This window comes from Podarcis bocagei, assembly GCF_964188305.1.
Source record: "Podarcis bocagei genome assembly, chromosome: 1".
Lineage (NCBI taxonomy): Eukaryota > Metazoa > Chordata > Lepidosauria > Squamata > Lacertidae > Podarcis > Podarcis bocagei.
In genome coordinates this window covers 52,100,678-52,120,360 of record NC_138125.1, presented here as the reverse complement: position 1 = coordinate 52,120,360, position 19,683 = coordinate 52,100,678, and the positions used below count along the sequence as shown (strand labels likewise).

Here is a 19,683-nt window from a genome sequence, read left to right as displayed (position 1 = left end):
CTGGACCTAACTGTCAGGGGTCCTTTACTTTTACCTTTTTAACCATCCAGGGGTCTTTCACCTTTACTTGCTCCCCTACTCTCCATTTTTCAATTGCCTAAGGTAACCCAGTAGACCTTTTCCCTTTCCACCTCATGCTGCTGCTTCCGCCTGAGGCAGAGAGTGGGAGAACCCCCAAATCAGGTACCTCTGAACATTAACAGAGTGCTCTTACCTGGAGAGAGGAAAGGCACAAAGGAGAGATAGATATCTCCCTCCCCTCTCCCTTTGGGCCTTGCCAAACCTCCCTTCCCCTTACCGCTTCTCCTGTGAGGAAGGGGGAAACTGCAGCACAAGTAGGCTCAAATTAGCCACAGAGGAACCCCCCTCCCTTTATGCATTCTCCCATGAAGGGAGGCCGACAGCCTACATGAGCCACAAAGGAAGAGTCACAGCAGATCAGGTCAGCTGTTCAGCAACTATCCTGCTCACAGGAGAAGGCTGAAATGGCATCGGCTGTGAGGTGAACAATAGCGGCAGTGGACCAGGACAGTTGCTGAGGAACTGCCCGCACCTGTCATGACTATTGCTCTGTGACTCACCTAGGCCACGTAGCCCTCAGACACTGCTGTGAAGGCCCCACAGCTCTCTGAAGTCTATTGCCACACTGTAGTTCACAGTACCACCTGTGTGTGGCCAAGCAAAGTGTAGCATGATGACACTCTTGTGTTTGTATTATATGGCAAGATATTTTCTTTTGAGCCCTCAGGTTTAAACAAAACCAGAAAACTGCACAAGCAAATTTACAGCTGCCCAATTTGACCGTGTGCTTTTGCACAGCTGTTGGGTAGGGAATTTGTTTCATAACAAGGTGCACGCATAGCTATATGTGGGCATACCCTGTTGCTACTTAATTAGCATAATAGAATCAACAAATTGAAAAGCAGGGGGAAATACTTGTTGGTATGAACAGGAAAGACCAAGATTGTTCTTCATATACAAATTCAAATACATCAGCTGTGGACTACTCTGGTCTAATTCAAATAGGGGGAAAGCAGATTAACAGCTAAAAAATTCTAAAATGTGGACAAGCCCAGGGTAAGGCATCAGATGGTCAGATTCGGCTGTATTAGATGTTAATCAGGTCACACTGGGACCTCTTGGGAAGCAAATATATACAATGGTTGTTTCCCTATCTCTGTAATTACAAAAAACAACCACTGCCATGGGTATTCCTGTTCACCATCTAGTCTGATGATGAATTCTGGAGACCTCAAAAACCTTTACACAATGTTGTGATATTTTCAATTTCCAAATAAAGGTATTGCCCCAAGGCTAATGTTTTTATTGTGTGTGTTTTTTCCCCTCCTGGGGCAACACAGCTGCTTTTCTTTCTGCTTCAGCACTACTAGTACTGCACTGTATTTGCCATAATGCCAATCATTATTTGATGTGCCTCCATCTGCTTGGTTACTGATTTACCTCGGAGCAACAGAACCATTTGATTCCTTTGGATCCTGTGTATTAGAACTTGATTCTTATCAGCTTCCCATTGTCTGCCCACAGTGCGGTCAAATGATTTAACTTTCACAGGTGTGTGATAAAATGCTTGTTAGAACTCTGATCAGAACACAGATTAACTTTACTAATACTAAATTTATTTCCTTTTTAAGAGCGAGATTTGTGGTTTAATGAGGCAATGAAAATAAAATGTTACAAATAACCATGTCTCACTGATAAGACCTAGGTGGTGATTATGATAACTTTGTTGTCTGCTTCACCCACCACCCTTCCTGTTTTCTCTCACCTGACCTTTCTTGTATAGATATCTATGTTTGCATGTGTTATCTGCATTGGTTGATTAACTGTTTTAACCTTGTACCATCTTACTTTAAATGGATCACTTATCTTTAATAACCCCATGAAAGGAACAAAAAAAGTGGAGAAAGGGAAAGGGAAACTTCAAAAGAGGTGGATAGAAGAATTTCAGTGTTAATTAATTATTCAAAGCCTTCTAAAAACAAGTGAATTTGTTATAACATTTAGCTAATAGATGTATTTGCTTGTGATGATCAGAAATTGCAGCTGGTTGGGAGATATCTTCTAACACTGAATGCTGTCATTATTACAGAATTATGAGACTGTGCTTTGTGATATATAAACTTGTAAATATGGATTGCGCAGTGTCATCTTGTAGATGCAGATTACAAGGTGCTCGTTCCACACTTTAAGTGTCTGTGTGAACAGTTAACTTGTGTTCAGATCTCTGGGCTTGGCCACAGGACCAGACCAGATGGGAAGAGCATCTTCAAGACCAAAGTGTGGAGGGGGCGGGGAGCCCTCCCTGTTGTAATTGGGTAAGAGGTTCTTAGGTGAGAGGTGAGGACTTTTTACTAGCGTGTTGCATTTGGATTTAATGAGTGCCATTGCTGGCTCAGACAATTTCTGGGAGGAGATCACTGAGCACAGCACTTGGGCACGCAGGGGAAAGGGAGGGAGGAGGAGGAGAAGAAAATAACCTGGTTGCTGTTAACTTAGGAGTGTGACTGAGTTGCACGACTCGTTCCTCCCTGAGGCATCACAGGTGCGTGGAGTTATTTTTCTTTAATCACTCACATAAATTAAAAAATTTATTCCTTTGCATTAAAATAATTAAATAAAGCTACGCCCTGTATCTTTTATTGCCAGATAATATCTTTGAACCTCTGGCTCACAGTCTTACCACCAGCTGCAAGGTATTTTCCAGGGTGTGCTTTACCCATTCTGCCATTGTACTAAATAATGTTCTAGACAGAAAAAGTCCCTGATAACAATCAGAACTCATCTGAAGTTTTAATCATAGTGCCCACTAGCAAATCGTCTTCTCTAGGCTTCTCCTTGGGTCCACCTGCCCTGCCTTCCCACCTGTCAGCTATGACAAGATGAAAGAGCTTTCCATTATAAGTACCATGTGTGGGTGGAAGAGGTTAGTATGCACAACTACAGTGGCTTGCAGAACTGTGGGTCTTCTGAGTCAGACTGGATGTTGGGGAAGGTGAGAGAGATATTGGAGGGGGGATATAGTCCGTAGTAAGATGGAAAGGAACAAATGTATCACCAGCTATTCTTAACCGAGAAGTATGTTTCCTCATGCTGTTTTCTTAGAGAATACTATTCTTTTTTTAAAAAAATCTGTTTTAAAAACAGTTGTAAGGGCTACAAAACGTGGTTTTAGTCCTGTTAGGCACGTGTGGGTGGAGGTGATTCTTCAAGTAACCTGACCCCCAGGAGTAAGCATGGACCAATGGTACCAAATAGTATGGGAAACAGCATTACAATTATACCTCGAGTTGAATGTGCTTCGAGTTGAGCGCGTTCGAGTTGCGCTCCGTGGCAACCCGGAAGTAACGGAGCATGTTACTTCCGGGTTTTGCTGCTCGCGCATGCGCAGACACTCAAAATGATGTCACGGGCATGTGCAGAAGCGGCGAAACGCGGCATGCACAGATGTGCAGATGTGCCGTTGCGTCTTGCGTTCCGTTCGGGATGCAAACGGGGCTCCGGAACGGATCCCGTTCGCATCCTGAGGTACCACTGTATTAGAAAAACTATCCAATAAACTGAAACTGACATAGGGATAAATGGAAGAAGACGCCTTCACCTGGTATGGCTCCCCTTTATCACATACACAGCCCAACAAGACAATGACAAGAATCCACCAACAGCATACAAATCAATATGGCTAACCTGATTCAAAAACACCCACCCACCCCACTCACATATGAAAACAAATATATAGAAGGATCTGGCAACTTCTGTTTCAGTGTATCTGAAGAAGTGTGCATGCACACGAAAGCTTATACCAAGAACTAACTTAGTTGGTCTTTAAGGTGCTACAGGAAGGATTTTTTTTATTTTGAATATGAAAACAAAGTTCACCACAGCCAATCACAAACAAACAACCACACCCTAGGCCAACCCCAACCTCTCTCATCAGCAAAGAAACACAAGGGAATAGTAAAGAGAACCAGCACAAGTGACGCTGACACAAAACCCCACACATACATTAAGTAAAATAGAAACATCACCACCCGACTCCACCCCCACTCACCATGGCCCCCTCCATTTCCCCCTCCTTTCTTCCTAAGGTAACACTAATGTCTCAACAAATGAAACTGATCTGTAGAAAATGTAACTTAAAAAAGAGACATTTCACATAATTTTGTAAACCAAGAAATCTTTAATAAAAATACGTTAAAAAAAGTAACCTGACCCCAAGCTGCCCTTTGAATTGGACCTGAAAACAGACTAGAAGCCAGTGCAATTGACAAAGCCCTTGTGTAAAGGCTTATAGATTTCTATTGTTAGTAGACAGTTGTTACAATATAACTCTCTTTCACAAGCAAATCCCAAGTCAATGTAAAAGTGAGTTAAACATATCAGAAATGCAAGTTTCCAAAACTTAAATTTGTAAAGTTCCCCAAATAATTTTAGATGAAAAAAACCCCAGTTGACTGTCAACACTGTACAGGGTGGAAAAAGTAGCTGGTAACTTTTTGTACTACAGTGGTGCCCTGCAAGACGAATGCCTCGCAAGACGAAAAACTCGCTAGACTAAAGGGTTTTTCGGTTTTGCCTTGTTTCGCTAGACGAATTTCCCTATGGGCTTGTTTCGCAAGACGAAAACGTCTTGCGCTTTTTTTTTAAAGCCGCTTGAAGAGGCGCAGTTGTGACGGACCGTGCTTCGCAAGACGAAAAACATCGCAAGACGAAAAGACTCGCAGAACGAATTCTTTTCGTCTTGCGAGGCACCACTGTATTAGCATGTATTAAGCTATGCTGTTGGTAATAAACTTGTCTTCATCAGCCAGCAATCATCTGATTTTGAAATTATCTGGATATGAGAATTATCTGCCTGTAACATCTGTCAGCCCACTGATTGCCAGGGTTGATTCAGCTGATAAGGTGCTCTAGGTGGATGTCCCTTTTATCCCTTACCACTTTCTGAAGCTGCTCACTTGCAGGATAAGGACAACTACCCCAGATAAGATTCTAAATATGACCATACCGTCCAGTTTCAGTTGACAATCTTGTATCGGAACTGTTGAGCTATAGTTTAAGGATGGACCTGTGTGCATTAGGAATGGACCTTCTGATAACTTCAATAGGATTGCTTTGTCTGCATTCCTTATTAGTTGATTCTGGAACATTACTGTGTCTTTTGCATTTCTTTTTAATTAGAAGGATACATCAGTCCAGATTTATGCACTTCCTTTTCTAACTGGGCTTCTACTGAGAGGACTCTGTGCATGGCTGGACCAACTAAATTCCATTGTTCCAATAAGCGCTCTTGTGCTCTTTAGCAATCCACACACCACTAACTAGAATTGCTTGTAATGCATGATTATGGAGCCCAACAGGCATAACTGGCTGGATGTCGCAGAATGTGGCAGCTCTGTGTTTGAGGTACTTATTGCATGCAGCAGTTACATCAGCACAATGTTCGCTGGAAGTCGAATCTATTTATTCCACCATTTGAAATATTCCACCGTTTGAAAAACGCTTCCCCCTCTTTTTTGTGTTAGTGTGCTCACCCTTTCCCTTGCTTGAGCTTTTACAATTATTTTTATATACATTTATATTACACATTTTTTATCACATAATTGAAGGTGGCATGCATATGGTTCTCAGGAGACCTCCCTCGCCTGTTGACCAGACCTAGACCAATTTAATCCCAGGAGAATAACTGTCTCACGTGCCTTCAGACTAGACCCTGGTCTCTATCTCTTGTGCTTCACAGTTTAAAGCAAGGTTATTCTTAGGTTGGAGGAATAACTCCACCCCTTTCCTTACATGGGGAGAGGAACATTACTGCAGATGTACTGCTAGAACAACACTAAAGCAGTTCAGGAAAAGCCTTCTGTTTGTTGTTGGCATCAAAGTGGCTGAAAGGGGCACATCCATGCCAATATCCTTCCACTTGTGTGGCCTTTTGTGAAAGCAGTAAAGTTGCTAAAGCATTTCACCAAGTTGTCCTTGTCCAAAAACTCTACAGCAAATGAATAGTGTCCTTTGTCAAGCTCTAACAACCCTTATACCAGCAGTCTTGAAAATGTACAGTTCTCCTTAGTGAGCCATTTGGACTCTAATGTGTCAACTTTTATAAATGCTACTTTGATGGGTACCCAACTGCCCCTGAGAAAACATCCCTTTGGGAGCTCTTAGAAGGAGAAGTTTGCTGTGGGTTGTACTGTCCTGAAGACTTGTTTGCCAACCTCTATTTTAAGCCATAGGGTTATATCCAAGGCTAGTCATACGTTTCAGTTTCCTTATGTTCCCTCTTTTTCAGCTCAACAACACGTCCTCACATATATGGAAGATGCAGTGAGCCAGCTGTTGGAAAGCAGAGACGATATTAGTCAATATGGTATTGCCAGATTCTTCACTGAATAGTAAGTACATCACTACCTAGTACAGCAAACTTAGCCTGAAAGTGGACAGAGCAACAGGAAGGACAAACACAGAATGGGACTGTGACAGCAAATACCATATTAGCCCATACATATAACATGTCTGCACTTAAATGAACCACCAAGTCCAGCTCAACTCTATGCTTAGCCTTAGAAATATAACTTACTAGATATACAACCAACTATTGCTCCCTTTGCTGTGACAACTGTCCAGTCCTATTGCAAGTTCACACCTGGTAGGTCCTGTGGGTTTCAAAGAAGCTGACTTTATTGTTGACAAAATTGAATTTGATCCAGTGAGGCTTATGTGTGTGAGGAAGTGTATAAATTGCATGCCAAATTTGACCCAAGTTGGTTTGTACTTAACTAGCAAAGCGTAGCTACAAACATGAGTCTGACCAAACTGCGGGAGGCAGTGGAAGACAGGTGTGCCTGGTGTGCACTAGTCCATGGGGTCACGAAGAGTCGGACACGACTAAACAACTAAACAACAACAAGCAAAGCGTAGCATTGGAGTACACAAATGACACATGACATTTAGGCTGCATTCAATAGGATTTCCTTTTGAGTAGTTTACAGTAGACTACCAGTCTCTTAGTTCTGTTCTTTGCCTTTATTCAGGATCTAGTCTGATGTCTAATGGAGAGTAGGGACTGGACTGAAAATTCGGTTGAGTAATTAGAATGGAAAAAGGCCAGCTTCTGTAGCTTCTGAAAAGCTACAGAAGAGGTGTGCAGGAAACTATGCCAGTGTGAGTAAAGAGGCAGGAGGTTCAGGGCAGGAAATTTAGGAAGACTGGACAGCAGCACAGATAAGTGTTTTGAGAGCTGGTTAACACACAGTGGTTTTTCTTACGTGGGCTTATATGTTTGTATGAGGGTGTGGGGAAAATATGTGGCTCAAGTCTTTGTTTTGCTATGAATTACTGGAAAGCTGAACCACTTGTGATGGTTCTCTATCTATCGATATACCACATCCAAGCTCTTCGTTCATCCAAAGTCTTGGACACCCTCAAAATGCTGCTACATTGTTTTATTTTTTGCAGCATGAAACTATGACAGGATTAGCTAGTCCTTTGAAATTACCTGACTTTACCATTGTTGAAATAAAAATAAAAATTAAAAATTGTCCAGTAGCACCTTGTAGACCAACTACGTTTGTTCTGGTATAAGCTTTTGTGTGCATGCACACTTCTTCTGGTGCATGCACACGAAAACTTATACCAGAACACACTTAGTTGGTCTACAAGGAGCTACTGGACAATTATTTATTTATTTTATTTCGACTGCGTCAGACCAACACGGCTACCTACCTGAATCTTTTACCATTGTTGTGAACAGGTCTCCTGGCCTAGAGATTGATGGTTGTTTGTATAACAAGGTGGCTGATACAAACATGCCTATCACACCTATAGTTAATCTTTGTAATTAATTTTTGTTCCTGTAGGGATGGAGATTCTTGAACCCAAACTTAATTTATGGGCAACACGCACCAACAAATCTAAATTAAATTCTGCTCTCAAGGATGACTAGTGTGGATGGGATTTGGCATGTTTGATCCAGCCGCATGTTAAATTGTGCCTGACAACAAGGCTGTATTTGAAATAACTGAAATCAGTTACATAGTGCTGTAACAATAATAGCTTTACTATTCCTTACTTTTCATATGTCTTCATGCATTATTTTAATGTATAACAGGTTTGGACAAAAATCTTAAAGCATGGGTGGGGAACCTCTGGCCCTACAGATGTCGCTGGACTACATTCCCATCATCCTAGGCCATTGGCCATGCTGGGTGGAGCTGATGGGAGTTGGAAGTCCAACAACATCTGTAAGGTCACAGGTTCCCCATCCTTGTCCTAAAGCAACAGGTTTTTAGGCAGGGAATTGGTGCTTCTCTTCTTACTCTTCTCGACAGCCCAAATAGTGGAGAAACTCTTACGTATAAAGTGCTCTTCTCACCATGAGGCTCTTTCACAAGAAGGCTTGGTATTCTCCATAGTGCCTTGTTCCTCTGATTATCTCCACTGACGAGCACTTCTCTTATTTTCGAGAATCATCCCTTTATTTCATTCCCTCACTTTCAGATATAGTGGGGGGAGGGGGGTTGATTTAAACAGATTCTTTTGTGGGCATTTTAGGCTGTGCACACACATTCGGCCTTTATTCTCTTGTCAGAATATGAAGAAATGCAATTTTCATTTTAAAAGAGAGCAAGCAGACCGAATAAAGTAGAATTTGGATTTGGAGAGAGGAATAGGAATTTTCTCTTGCCTCTTTTAGCCCTTCGTTTAGATAAGACAGACAATGTGAAGGGCACCATGAATGCATTAAAGAATTTAGTGTCCTAAAAATGAGGCTGTGACTGCTCAAGCCTACAAACTGGAATAATGGGGAATTGCAGGAATGAAGTGTTTGTCTTTAGGTCAATAGGGATAAGGGAGGTCACAACTTGTGAAGAAGAAAAAACCCCAGCCAAGTGGGGAAATGCCATGCTGTGTGTGGCACAGGTGGCTGTCTGTGTAGTGAACATTGTTGGGATTCTTAACATTCCTCACTGCTTCCCAGCAGAATTCTTCTGTAAGCAAAGACATAAAGAAGAGAATCATCCAGCAACTTGTGTATGGAAGGTGCGAACGGATGCTCTGTACAGCTCCCTGATACTGTCCTCCGCTTAAAAAAAAAAAAATCAGCATCTGATGGAAAAATGGATGGACAGGAAGAGGCAACTTAACGCTTCCCTCTCCGTTTGGTTTCTCAGCTAAAAGCTTCCTTTTCTCAGTGACTATTTTACCCATAGTTGGAAAGGTTTGGGGAACCTTCAAGGTCCTTGTATGTTTTGCTAAGTTGGTGGAGAAACAGACTGGAGAAGGTGGATTTTGAGCAGAAAAAGGGCTAAAGAAGACAGGCTTAATCAACCTCTTCCCATTTGCCCTTCTCCAGCTCCAACTTAAGAGTCTGCTTTGTGTTAAAAAGGAAAAAATAAGAAAGAAAGGGGGAAGTCAGTATTTATTTGATTTATCCATTGCTTCCTATCAGGACCTGAAAGCAAGTTGTAGCAATAAGAATCATATACATGAAATAAATTCATGCAGTTCATGGAAATACATTTAAAATCAGTCATAACACACTAAACGTATTCCTCCATGATTCATAACTAATGAACAAAAATATCATTTCCTCATGTAACACAAAGATAATCGCCAAAGATCCCAACTAAAATAACCACAAGAACCACAACAATATTAGCACTCAAAATGTGGTTTGAGCCTCTGTCAAATGCATATTCCCTCACTGCTGGAATCAAGGAGGCCCTGTTCTGTTCTGCAGAGAGACGAGCTCATCTTGTGCAGGGTCCAGGCTGGATAATAAAAGAGCACAGACCTTTGATGCTGCTTCAGCAAGTCGGACTTAGACTGAGCCCTATATATGAGCAGCAGCTATATCCCAATTACAAAATCTACCTTCACTGAAAGGTGCCTCGTCTTTTAAAGGGGTCCAGCACCAGGGTGGAATCTGGGGATTCTGCACTGGAGTACTCTTGAATAAGAGGCTGTCAATTCGACATCCTCAGGTCACAGTGACACTGGTATCACAGGCTCGTCTTGTGTGTAATTCCCCTTTTAATTCAGAGTTAATGACCTCATTCCCTGAAGATGGGGGATCTGACTCCAGGGTCATGACAGGCTGTTGAAGACCCAAATGAGATAATCATTTGAGCACCTCTTCAGTGCAAGCATTAGAATAAGCATAAATTGCATGGGAATGAAGGAAGCTGCCTTCCTAAGTTGTGCCATGAGTCCATTTAGCCCAGTTTTTTTGGGGGGACACCCCCTGTCCTACCTGGAGATGCTGGGGATTGAACAGACAATTTTCTGTATGCTAAGCACGTGCTCTATCGCTTAGCAATTGCTATTGCTAATACCACCCCTGCCCATGAAATACTTTGTATGTACTTAAAATTTCAGAGTATGAAGACCGCAAAGTAATGATGAAAGGTTCCTCATTCTGCTTTTAAAAACATTTTAAAATATTTACCGGCAGTGTTGTCCCACTCCCGCCTCATCAAGCTGTTTACCTGACTCTCCAGTTCTTGATCTGTTGAGCCTCTGCATCCTCTCTTGGCTGTGGTACTCTGGTGAAACAAACATGTGATTGTTTCTGTGAATGTAACATCGCCCTAGAATACGAGTAAATGATTGCCGGTGTGCTCAGATAGATCAAGACCTTCTGAAAGTGGGGTCATATTTCTCTAACACTCCTAAAGGAAGGATATGAAATTCCAGAAGGGTTTTCTGCTCAAGCTGAATACTCCCCAGAGTCTCTGAAAAACTTATGCAGGAAAGGAAGACATTTTCAGGTGCTGCTATTCTGTTTTTCTTTTTGACAGTTATAGCTAGACATATCGTTATCCCAAGGGGGGCAAGACCTGGAGTGGGAAGCAGCTGAGGCATAGCTTGAAAAATGTCCCGTCCCCCCCATCTTTGTCAGTGGTTATCTTAAGCTCTGGCGGTTGGCAATGATTTCTTTGGCAGGCTGCTATAATCTTTCTAGGGTGAGAGGGTCAGAGCACATGGCAGACTCCTCAGTGTTCCATTTAAGGCACCAGGGTGCCCCTTTTAAACTGGGCAGTGGCCAAAGTTGGCCCTCCAACTGTTTTTGGACTACAACTCCCATCATCCCTAGCTAACAGGACCAGTGGTCAGGGATGACAGGAATTGTAGTCCCAAAACAGCTGGAGGGCCAAGTTTGGCCACCACTGAATTAGACCCTAGTGTATTATTCTCTGTACCTTTATGACAGTAGCCAGAAGAGGGAGGTCTCTGCTGCCATCATTGCAGATGGTGAAAAAGTAGTACTGCAGCCACTAGCTCAGCAGCCGACAATGGCACGTGGGACCAGCAATGTTTCACAGCAAACTCAGTAAAAATAGGGTGTCAGTTGTAAACACTAAAGACCCAAACTCGGGTCTACATCCTTACGGCTATTGCTGTAAGGCCCGAACTGAAATACTTTCTTTTGTGAGCCCAGTTTCTGCATCTTTTGAAGGAAAATAATTCCTTTTGTACGCTTGTATTCCTTGATTTTTCTAAGAAATGTAACATCCTTGGTGACAGCACAATGAAATACACTGCCTGTCCTGAGGCGTCTACCTATTCAAAAGGAACACCAAGAGTTTTACACATGTTTGTCAGCTGAGAGATGTTTGTGTCAGCTGAGAGACGATTGTGGGATTTCTTAATTTCCTCTAGATTATTTTGTAGAAACACTGGTTGGGGTACAGGAACCGGGGGTCATTTTGGAGTAAAAATAATAATAGTAGTGGCAGCAGAATCTTCCGGCCTTTGATTGAGCTACCAGACAGCAAGACGGGAGAAAAGCCCTGGGCTTGAGAGTCTGTTTTTCGTCATCATCAAGCCTATTCAGCAGGATGTGGATGTTTTGGTTCAGAGTTTGAGGATATGGTGTGCTTCTTGAGTGTTTTCACCTTGATATTAGCATTCTGTAGACCCAGGGCACATGCCTTCCTTCCTTCCTTCCTTCCTTCCTTCCTTCCTTCCTTCCTTCCTTCTTTTTTTCTTTCTTTTCTTTCTTTTAGGATTTGATTCACTCCCCACCCTACTCTTCCCCAAGGCCTTAGCATTGCCCTGCTCCAGTGAAGAGATGACAATGTTATCTCAGCAATACTGGCTGGCTGCAGCAAGCTGTGTGGCATGTGTGATACTTCTGCTGTCACCAACCTGGCTGTGAAGTGATCCTTTCGGCTCAAAGCTTCCACTGGGATTTTCTGTTGCTGATTCCTGGCAGGTCTTCTGTTTTAGCTAAGATACCCTGCTCCCATGAGTGCTGAAAAGGAAAAGCTAGCTCACAAAGGGCTTGGTATGCCTCTACTGTATATCCCAGTGTTATACAGAAGAAAGACGTAATAATGGGACATACACCCAAGATATTGTGCATAGGGTTGCAACTAAAGGTGGATCTTGCAGCAGATCCTCCTGTTCACTCAAGAACAGGGGTCAGCAAACTTTTTCAGAAGGGGGCCAGTCCGCTGTCCCTCAGACCTTGTGGGGGACCGGACTATATTTTGAAAAATAATAATGAATGAATTCCTATGCCCCACAAATAATCCAGAGATGCATTTTAAATAAAAGCACATATTCTACTCATGTAAAGACACACTTGATTCCCAGACCGTCCACGGGCTGGATTTAGAAGGTGATTGGGCCAGATTCGGCCCCCAGGCCTTAGTTTGCCTATAAAATGTCACCCTGCTGCTTCCCCATTTCCTTCCCTTGTGCTTTCCCATAGTTCACCAGTGTCATCATCAAGCAGGATGTGGAAGTTTTGGCTCAGAGTTTAGAGATATGATGTGTTTCTTTAGTATCTTTCATCTTGAGTATATTTCACCAGGACACTATTCCATTGCTTGTGCTCACAAGAACCATATTCTTAGCTCTTCCTGTGTCTGCTACCAAATGCATGCACTTGGAAGGAAGGAAGGAAGGAAGGAAGGAAGGAAGGAAGGAAGGAAGGAAGGAAGGAAGGAAGGAAAGGAAGAACACTGTAGTAATAAACTCCCATTTCAGTATAATATGTATACTATGCAGTAAAAGGTTGATTCTGCAATGTCCCATCAATTCCCTAATATTAGGGAACCCTCTCAGAACCCATCAGAATTTGACAAGTGCCTGACTGGCTTAGCAGGCAGCAGCCACTATCTGGATTTAGAGAAGCAAGAGCCAGTTGGACTCTGTAGGCTCCTGCCCAATCTGGTAACAGAAGTTTTCTATTTATAGGTGAATCAGTTCTTGTGCTGTGTGCAACCTACACTCTGGCTCCAATCCTGGGGCCTGGTTCAGATATATGGTTGAAGTCACCAGGGTTAAGGCAGCTGGCCATTGGATTGTGTGCAAGCTCATTCCTCTTTTCCTCTCTTTCGCTTTCTCATGGGTTCAGAATAATGCATGGCCATTGCAAACCCTGATTTGCAAGGCCCTTCCTGGCATTTTGGGCTGCGAAATCACAGTAGATGAGAAGTGGAGTGAGGAGGCGCTTATGTATGACCAAGAAAGGAGAGAGAAATGTTGATCAAGCATTTGCCTGCCGTCACTGCTACTGAGCCAATAGCAGCCAGATGGCATTACTACTTCAGCTACTCTTGCTGGTTCACAGCTGCCAAAGATCTATTGTAACATCATAAAGCTGGATGCATAGAGCTTGTTGAAGACTCTAAGTGAATTGATGAAGTTATACTGGTTTTAGGTTTTTGCTTGGCAAAAATAAGATGGATGGGGCACGCAGTCAGAAGACGGTAACAGGTTGGCAGAAGCTCAAAGGCTGCCATATTTGCAGACTCTCAGCTAGCTGCATAGCTTTAGATTTACTTCTGGTAGATTTGTTCATTACTTTCAGAATAAAATTCTGAAGTATATAGTATCTGAGTGGGTTTCTACATATGTGAGGTTTGCTGGAATAGTATCCACCGAGTCTTCATTTCTATTGGCTAGCTGTGCTTTCCTGTAATTGGCAGCCAGAGATGTGGAGCTGTAAGCATATTCTCTTCCTTCCACTACTTGGGCTTTCCTTTCTGCTGATAAAATGTGACGAGGATTTAATCTAAATGTAGGGGAAAGGCTGGCATGTTGACATCATCTGACCAGCTTGCTCTTGGGAGCCACTTACTTGTGCTCAGTGAGCCAAAGCTGGTGTTCTGAGCCTTCAGAATAAACAGTAAAATGCATCAGGATGAATAGTTGCATATCTTCTACATGGTATGGTGGGGCTGTTCAGTTTCTGCTTGTCATCTGCCCTGCTCTGTATAGAGCAAGAAAGTGACATCTATTGGCACAACCCTTCCATTTTGCAAGGAATGGAACTGCTGTTTTTCTGGCTTGCATAATGTATGCCCTAAGGAAGAGTTCTGGGTAAGTTATTTGACAATAATCTCCTTCAGGTGTTCCTGTTGGGTGTTAGCATGCAAGGGGGACATAAGGGCAAGTGTACTAGCTTCAGTCTCCCAGCCACCATTCTTGTCATCCTCTGTAAGCTGAAAGGCGGATGTCTGAACTGGGCAGCCTCCTATATTCTGACTTCTTGAGCTATGATATCTCAGCAGCGAGACACTATGGAAAATCATTCTCCTGAAATGCATGGAGTGTTTGCATGAGTACAAGAGTCGCTCCACTTCAGAAGTTCATTCTCCAGCTCATGGAGGTGAGCAATGGTGGGGCAGAGTTAGCCCACTCATCCTCACAACCCCCATCTGCTGCCTTGCTTAACACCTAACAAGGATACCTGAAGATGGCGAATGAAATATAATAATAATAATAATAATAATAATAATAATAATAATAATAATAATAATAATAATAATAATATATAATATTCAGATCACCACCCCTCTGTGAGGAATAACGTGAACCATAGGAAGTCTGACATGAAGCTATTTTTATTCTCAGTTTTAGGATGCCTATTGCCTGATGTTATTGTTAACTACTTGGGTGTGGAAGTGTTGGTGAACTCTGTGGAGAGCTATATAAAATCACTGTTGAGTGAATAATGACTCTGGATATTTTAGCTTAATGAAGAGGACCACAATATTTTAAACCAGTCTGATCAGTAGTGCCCAGATTCCAGCTTGAGTGGCTGCCTTGTAGAGGAAGTGCTTGGGATTTATTTCCCAACCTTCCTAGAATCCAGAGCTTGTTTACATTGGAATAAAGTCATTTGTCCTTGAAGACCTCTCTTCCCACATCCAAAATGCTGCTTAGATTCTGGAATAGGGTTTTTTTTTTGGGGGGGGAGAATTTGACATTCCTTCTTGGAATGTGCAACTAAGTGACTCAGAGGTTTTAGCTGTGTTGATAGTGTGGATTTAATCCCATCGTTATTAAGTTTAGAGACCTGAGCATATTCTCTCAAAACAAGAAAAACAACAACACTTATGTGAATATACATCAACAAATCTGCAGCATCTCTAGAGTGCCTCTTGATATCCTCTCCCACAAAAGGCCTAAACATCGAACTGTGTAAAAATGTTATGTAGCTAAATTTGTCTGAAAATGAAGCAGGTGTCTCACTGGGATTTTACAGCATTCCTTAAAAATGTTTCTATCTAAATTCACAGATACTGAAAATCCCTAAAGAGGCAGAGACTTTTCACTTAAAGTGCTCTTAATGCTCCAGATGACCTAGTCAGTGATATCTCTCTCTTTTTGCCTTTATTTTAAGAATAAAACAGCATTTATACAACATATTTAACGGTTCAAAGCATTTCACATCTAACATTTCAGTGAAGTTCAGTGCTTTCATAAGGTAGGCCAGTGTTATTCCCATTTTGCAGATGGGAACACTAAGGCTAAGAAAATAATAGTTTGCTTAAGGTCCCCTGCTGAGTTGGGGCCTAAGGTGGATTTGAACTGGGATCTTTCACACTTATACCACTATGGTATACTAGAATGGTAGAAGTGGGTTTAATATTATCTTATATTTGTCCAAGAGCCTTGCCAGCCTAGCATTCCTTAGGACTGACCCTCCCTCCTTCCCAAAGTATATCTCTTGAAACAAGTAAAGTGATTCAAAGCAAGAAAAGTAAACCAGCATATGTAGGTTAATCATGATGGTAAATCACAATCATAGCGGAAGCAAAATTCCATCAGTTTGGGGATTGTTATTTTTCTGAATGTTGCTTCTTTAATATGCAAGAGGCTTTTAAAGTCCTTATTTTGTTCATCCTTGCAACAGCCCTGTGAGAGAAGTCACTGTTCTCATTTTAGAGATGAAGGGCAAGACTGATTTCCATCTCAGCAGGAGCTCTTCGTCGAACTTCCCCAAAACATGATGTTTTATGCATAAATGTTTGCAATTCTTTTAATGGCATCTAGGATGTGTGAGCAGTTAAGAGTTTGAGCTGAAAGAAAAATATTACATTTGCAATGCAATGCAAGTGCATATATGTATTTAAATTTTGTATTATTCATATGTCGTTGCAGAGTTATGGCTGGGGGTATTCAAAATGCAAGCAATAATATATTTTTGTGGGGGGGGGGTTGTGCACGTGGGGCTCGGCTATTCTTTGGTCCCAAGCACTGTTAGATTGTCTTGCTGCCATTAATTCTGTCCCACAGTTAGTAGACAATGGAGACTCGACACATGATGAATTAATTTGCCCTTTTTCTCAACACTGGTATTTAATTTTACTAGTAGCCAGCCAATAGCCATTCCTTTCCTTGCTATGTCGTAAGTTGGATGCAGATAATAAATGATTTCCCTCCCCCCGGGCTGGGCACTGCACCTCTGTTTTATTTATCAGATACAATCATTTTGGTACCAAATCCCCTTCTTCAGCTAGCTTGACAACTAGTTCAATATAATAATTAAAAGTAACACAAACATCATTTCCCCTTCCATATCCCCATCTCTCCCCAGAGGGAGAGTTGCAAGAAATTTAGTGTTTGTGTATGTCGATCAAAAGCATTTGACTGTGTCAACCACAGTAAACTGTGGCAAGTTCTTAAAGAAATGGGAGTGCCTGATCACCTCATCTGTCTCCTGATAAATCTCTATGAGGGTCAAGATGCTACAGTTAGAACTGGATATGGAACAATTGATTGGTTCAAAACTGGGAAAGGAGTACAGCAGGGCGGTATATTGTCTCCCTGCTTATTTAACTTATATGCAGAATTCATCATGCGAAACGCTGGACTGGATGAATCCCTAGCCGGAATTAAGATGGCCGGAAGAAATATCAACAACCTCAGATATGCAGATGACACAACCTTGATAGCAGAAAGTGACAAGGAATTAAAGAACTTTTTAATGAGGGTGAAAGAGGAGAGTGCAAGATATGGTCTGAAGCTCAACATCAAAAAAACTAAGATCATGGCCACTGGTCCCATCATCTCCTGGAAAATAGAAGGGGAAGAAATGGAGTCAGTGAGAGATTTTACTTTCTTGGGTTCCATGATCACTTCAGATGGTGACAGCAGTCACGAAATTAAAAGACGCCTGCTCCTTGGGAGAAAAGCAATGACAAAGCTAGATAGCATCTTAAAAAGCAGAGACATCACCTTGCCGACAAAGGTCCGTATAGTTAAAGCTATGGTTTTCCCAGTAGTGATGTATGGAAGTGAGAGCTGGACCATAAAGAAGGCTGAATTTGACCAAACTGCGGGAGGCAGTGGAAGACAGGAGTGCCTGGCGTGCTCTGGTCCATGGGGTCACGAAGAGTCGGACACGACTAAACAACAACATGTCAATCAGAATTGCATTGAATAGTGGGACTCTACTGCTGCTGTGCAAAACTGTAGGACAACTTTAAATGGAATGTTTTAAAGAAAACCCTTCAGCAATAGCGACTGACCTTTTCTGTTGCATGAAAGATCGTATCTAGAAGACCATGGCTTACTTAGTGGACAGTCAAATTTAATCTTTTGGAATTCAAAAGCCTTGAACAATTTGTTTGGAAGGTTAAGTCACTTAACCCTAAATTAGATAAAATGCCAAATAGCTGCTGGTAAAAAAGTTTGTTTGGAGAGAACCAAACCACGAGGGTTGGTTTGCACGTAACACTAATCTAAGCCTCATTTGTTTCTCCCAGAAGGCAGCAGGTGTAATTAAGCAGTGGGCACCAGCATTCTACTCATTCACAGTAAGCCATAGTTTCTTTCTGACTATAGCTTCCTGTTTTGGGCAAACCAGGCTTTTATATACAGTGGTACCTCGCTTGGGTTATAGACGCTTCAGGATACAGACTCCGCTAACCCAGAAATAGTACCTTGGGTTAAGAACTTTGCCTCAGGATGAGAACAGAAATCGTGCAGCAGCGGTGCAGCTGCAGCGGAAGGCCCCATTAGCTAAAGTGGTGCTTCAGGTTAAGAACAGTTTCAGGTTAAGAACGGACCTCCAGAACGAATTAAGTTCTTAACCTGAGATACCACTGTAGTGCCTTTCAGATTGAAACACCCAAGGTAACTAATAGCAACAATGAAAAAACCAACAAGTTTAAAAAACAGCCATTAACTGAATGAAGGACAGCCCATTCAAAACAATGTCAAGGTGTGTGAGAGAGTAGGCACAGTGATTTCAAATGTCTGACAGGCCAGTACAGTCATGAAGTGGTATTGGAAACCCATCAAAGAGGGTCTGGTGGATCTCCCATGACAGTTTCACAGTTTAGGCCAGAGCTTTCCAAACTTTTCATGTTGGCGACACACTTTTTAGACATGCATTATTTCACAACACAGTACTTCAGTTTTACTAGCAAACTGGAAGTTAAACTAACCACTTTCCAGCCCTGGAAAGGAGCATGGGGAGCATTCACGCGAAGGCCTCCTCACACATCAGGTCATGTGCATATTGGGAGGCGCAGTTTGTATAAAAAAGAAATAAATTGTAAAAGCATTTGTATTGGTTCCAGAGTCTGCTCAGATGACGCCCTTGCATGGGGTGGGGTGGGGGAGAAGCAGATTTTTCTGATGTATGCTTTTCAGAGAGCTGGGGTTGCCTGAGGAACCAGGTTAAAGTATACATGATGGTACATGGTGGGTTTATTGTTATTTAATGTGTGAATAGCTCCATGTGTTGTATGGTGACCTAGACACCATCTTTGGTGTTTTTCAAAGCTTCCTGGCCCCTCAATGTTTTTTTGAATGAGGGGTTGTTTTTTGGAGGGGGGAAGCCTGCCTGATTATTTTTTGGGTCTGAGTTTCATTTGTTTGGCCTGTCTTTTTGGTGGGTGGGAATTCTGAGCCTTATTGGGGTTTTCCCCTGTGAAATTGTTGTTTTTGGATGCCCATGGCATTTCCTTTGATTTCCTGGTCAAAAAAAGTTGGGAAGCCCTGGTCTATATAGACTCTCACTGTTTGCAGCCAAAGGAAATCTTTCCTGTTCTTGGTTATCTCTCCCTGTTCAGATTTCAGATTTATTTGGGAGTTCTGCCCCAGAAACCAGAAGAATATTCAGAAAACATTAAGAGCTCAAATATGAAGTATTCAGTTCTATACATTTCTTTTCTTTGAGCTCTGATTATTCCTAAATGCCTTGCTTTACCTGCTTTCTAGCTAGTGTTTAGCTTTTTTTTTTTTTTAAGGGGCACATATAGAATAAAGGTCAGAATAGAACACCGATTCAGCTTGTTGTTTCTTGTTTTGTTTTTATTAAAGAATTTTCCTGGAATGTCTTCCGCTGAAGATGGGAATTTCCATCAAACACTGGCTACCCTTCCATTGCAAAACATACCCTGTAGGAAACTGAAG

General features: G+C 42.1%; 1 protein-coding gene across 5 annotated transcripts in view; it reads left to right on the top strand.

Moving 5' to 3' along the window:
- Window positions 1–19,683, top strand: part of CSTPP1 (centriolar satellite-associated tubulin polyglutamylase complex regulator 1) — a 161,090-nt gene that overhangs the window by 38,893 nt on the left and 102,514 nt on the right. For 4 of the 5 annotated variants that reach the window (XM_081165928.1, XM_081165927.1, XM_081165929.1 and 1 more), the window contains one exon: window positions 6,308–6,410. In XM_081165928.1, the coding sequence (XP_081022054.1) occupies window positions 6,308–6,410 (103 nt within the window). Of the gene's footprint in view, window positions 1–2,667; window positions 2,715–6,307; window positions 6,411–19,683 lie in introns of all 5 variants that reach the window. The other variant, XM_081165930.1, reaches the window with a different exon arrangement.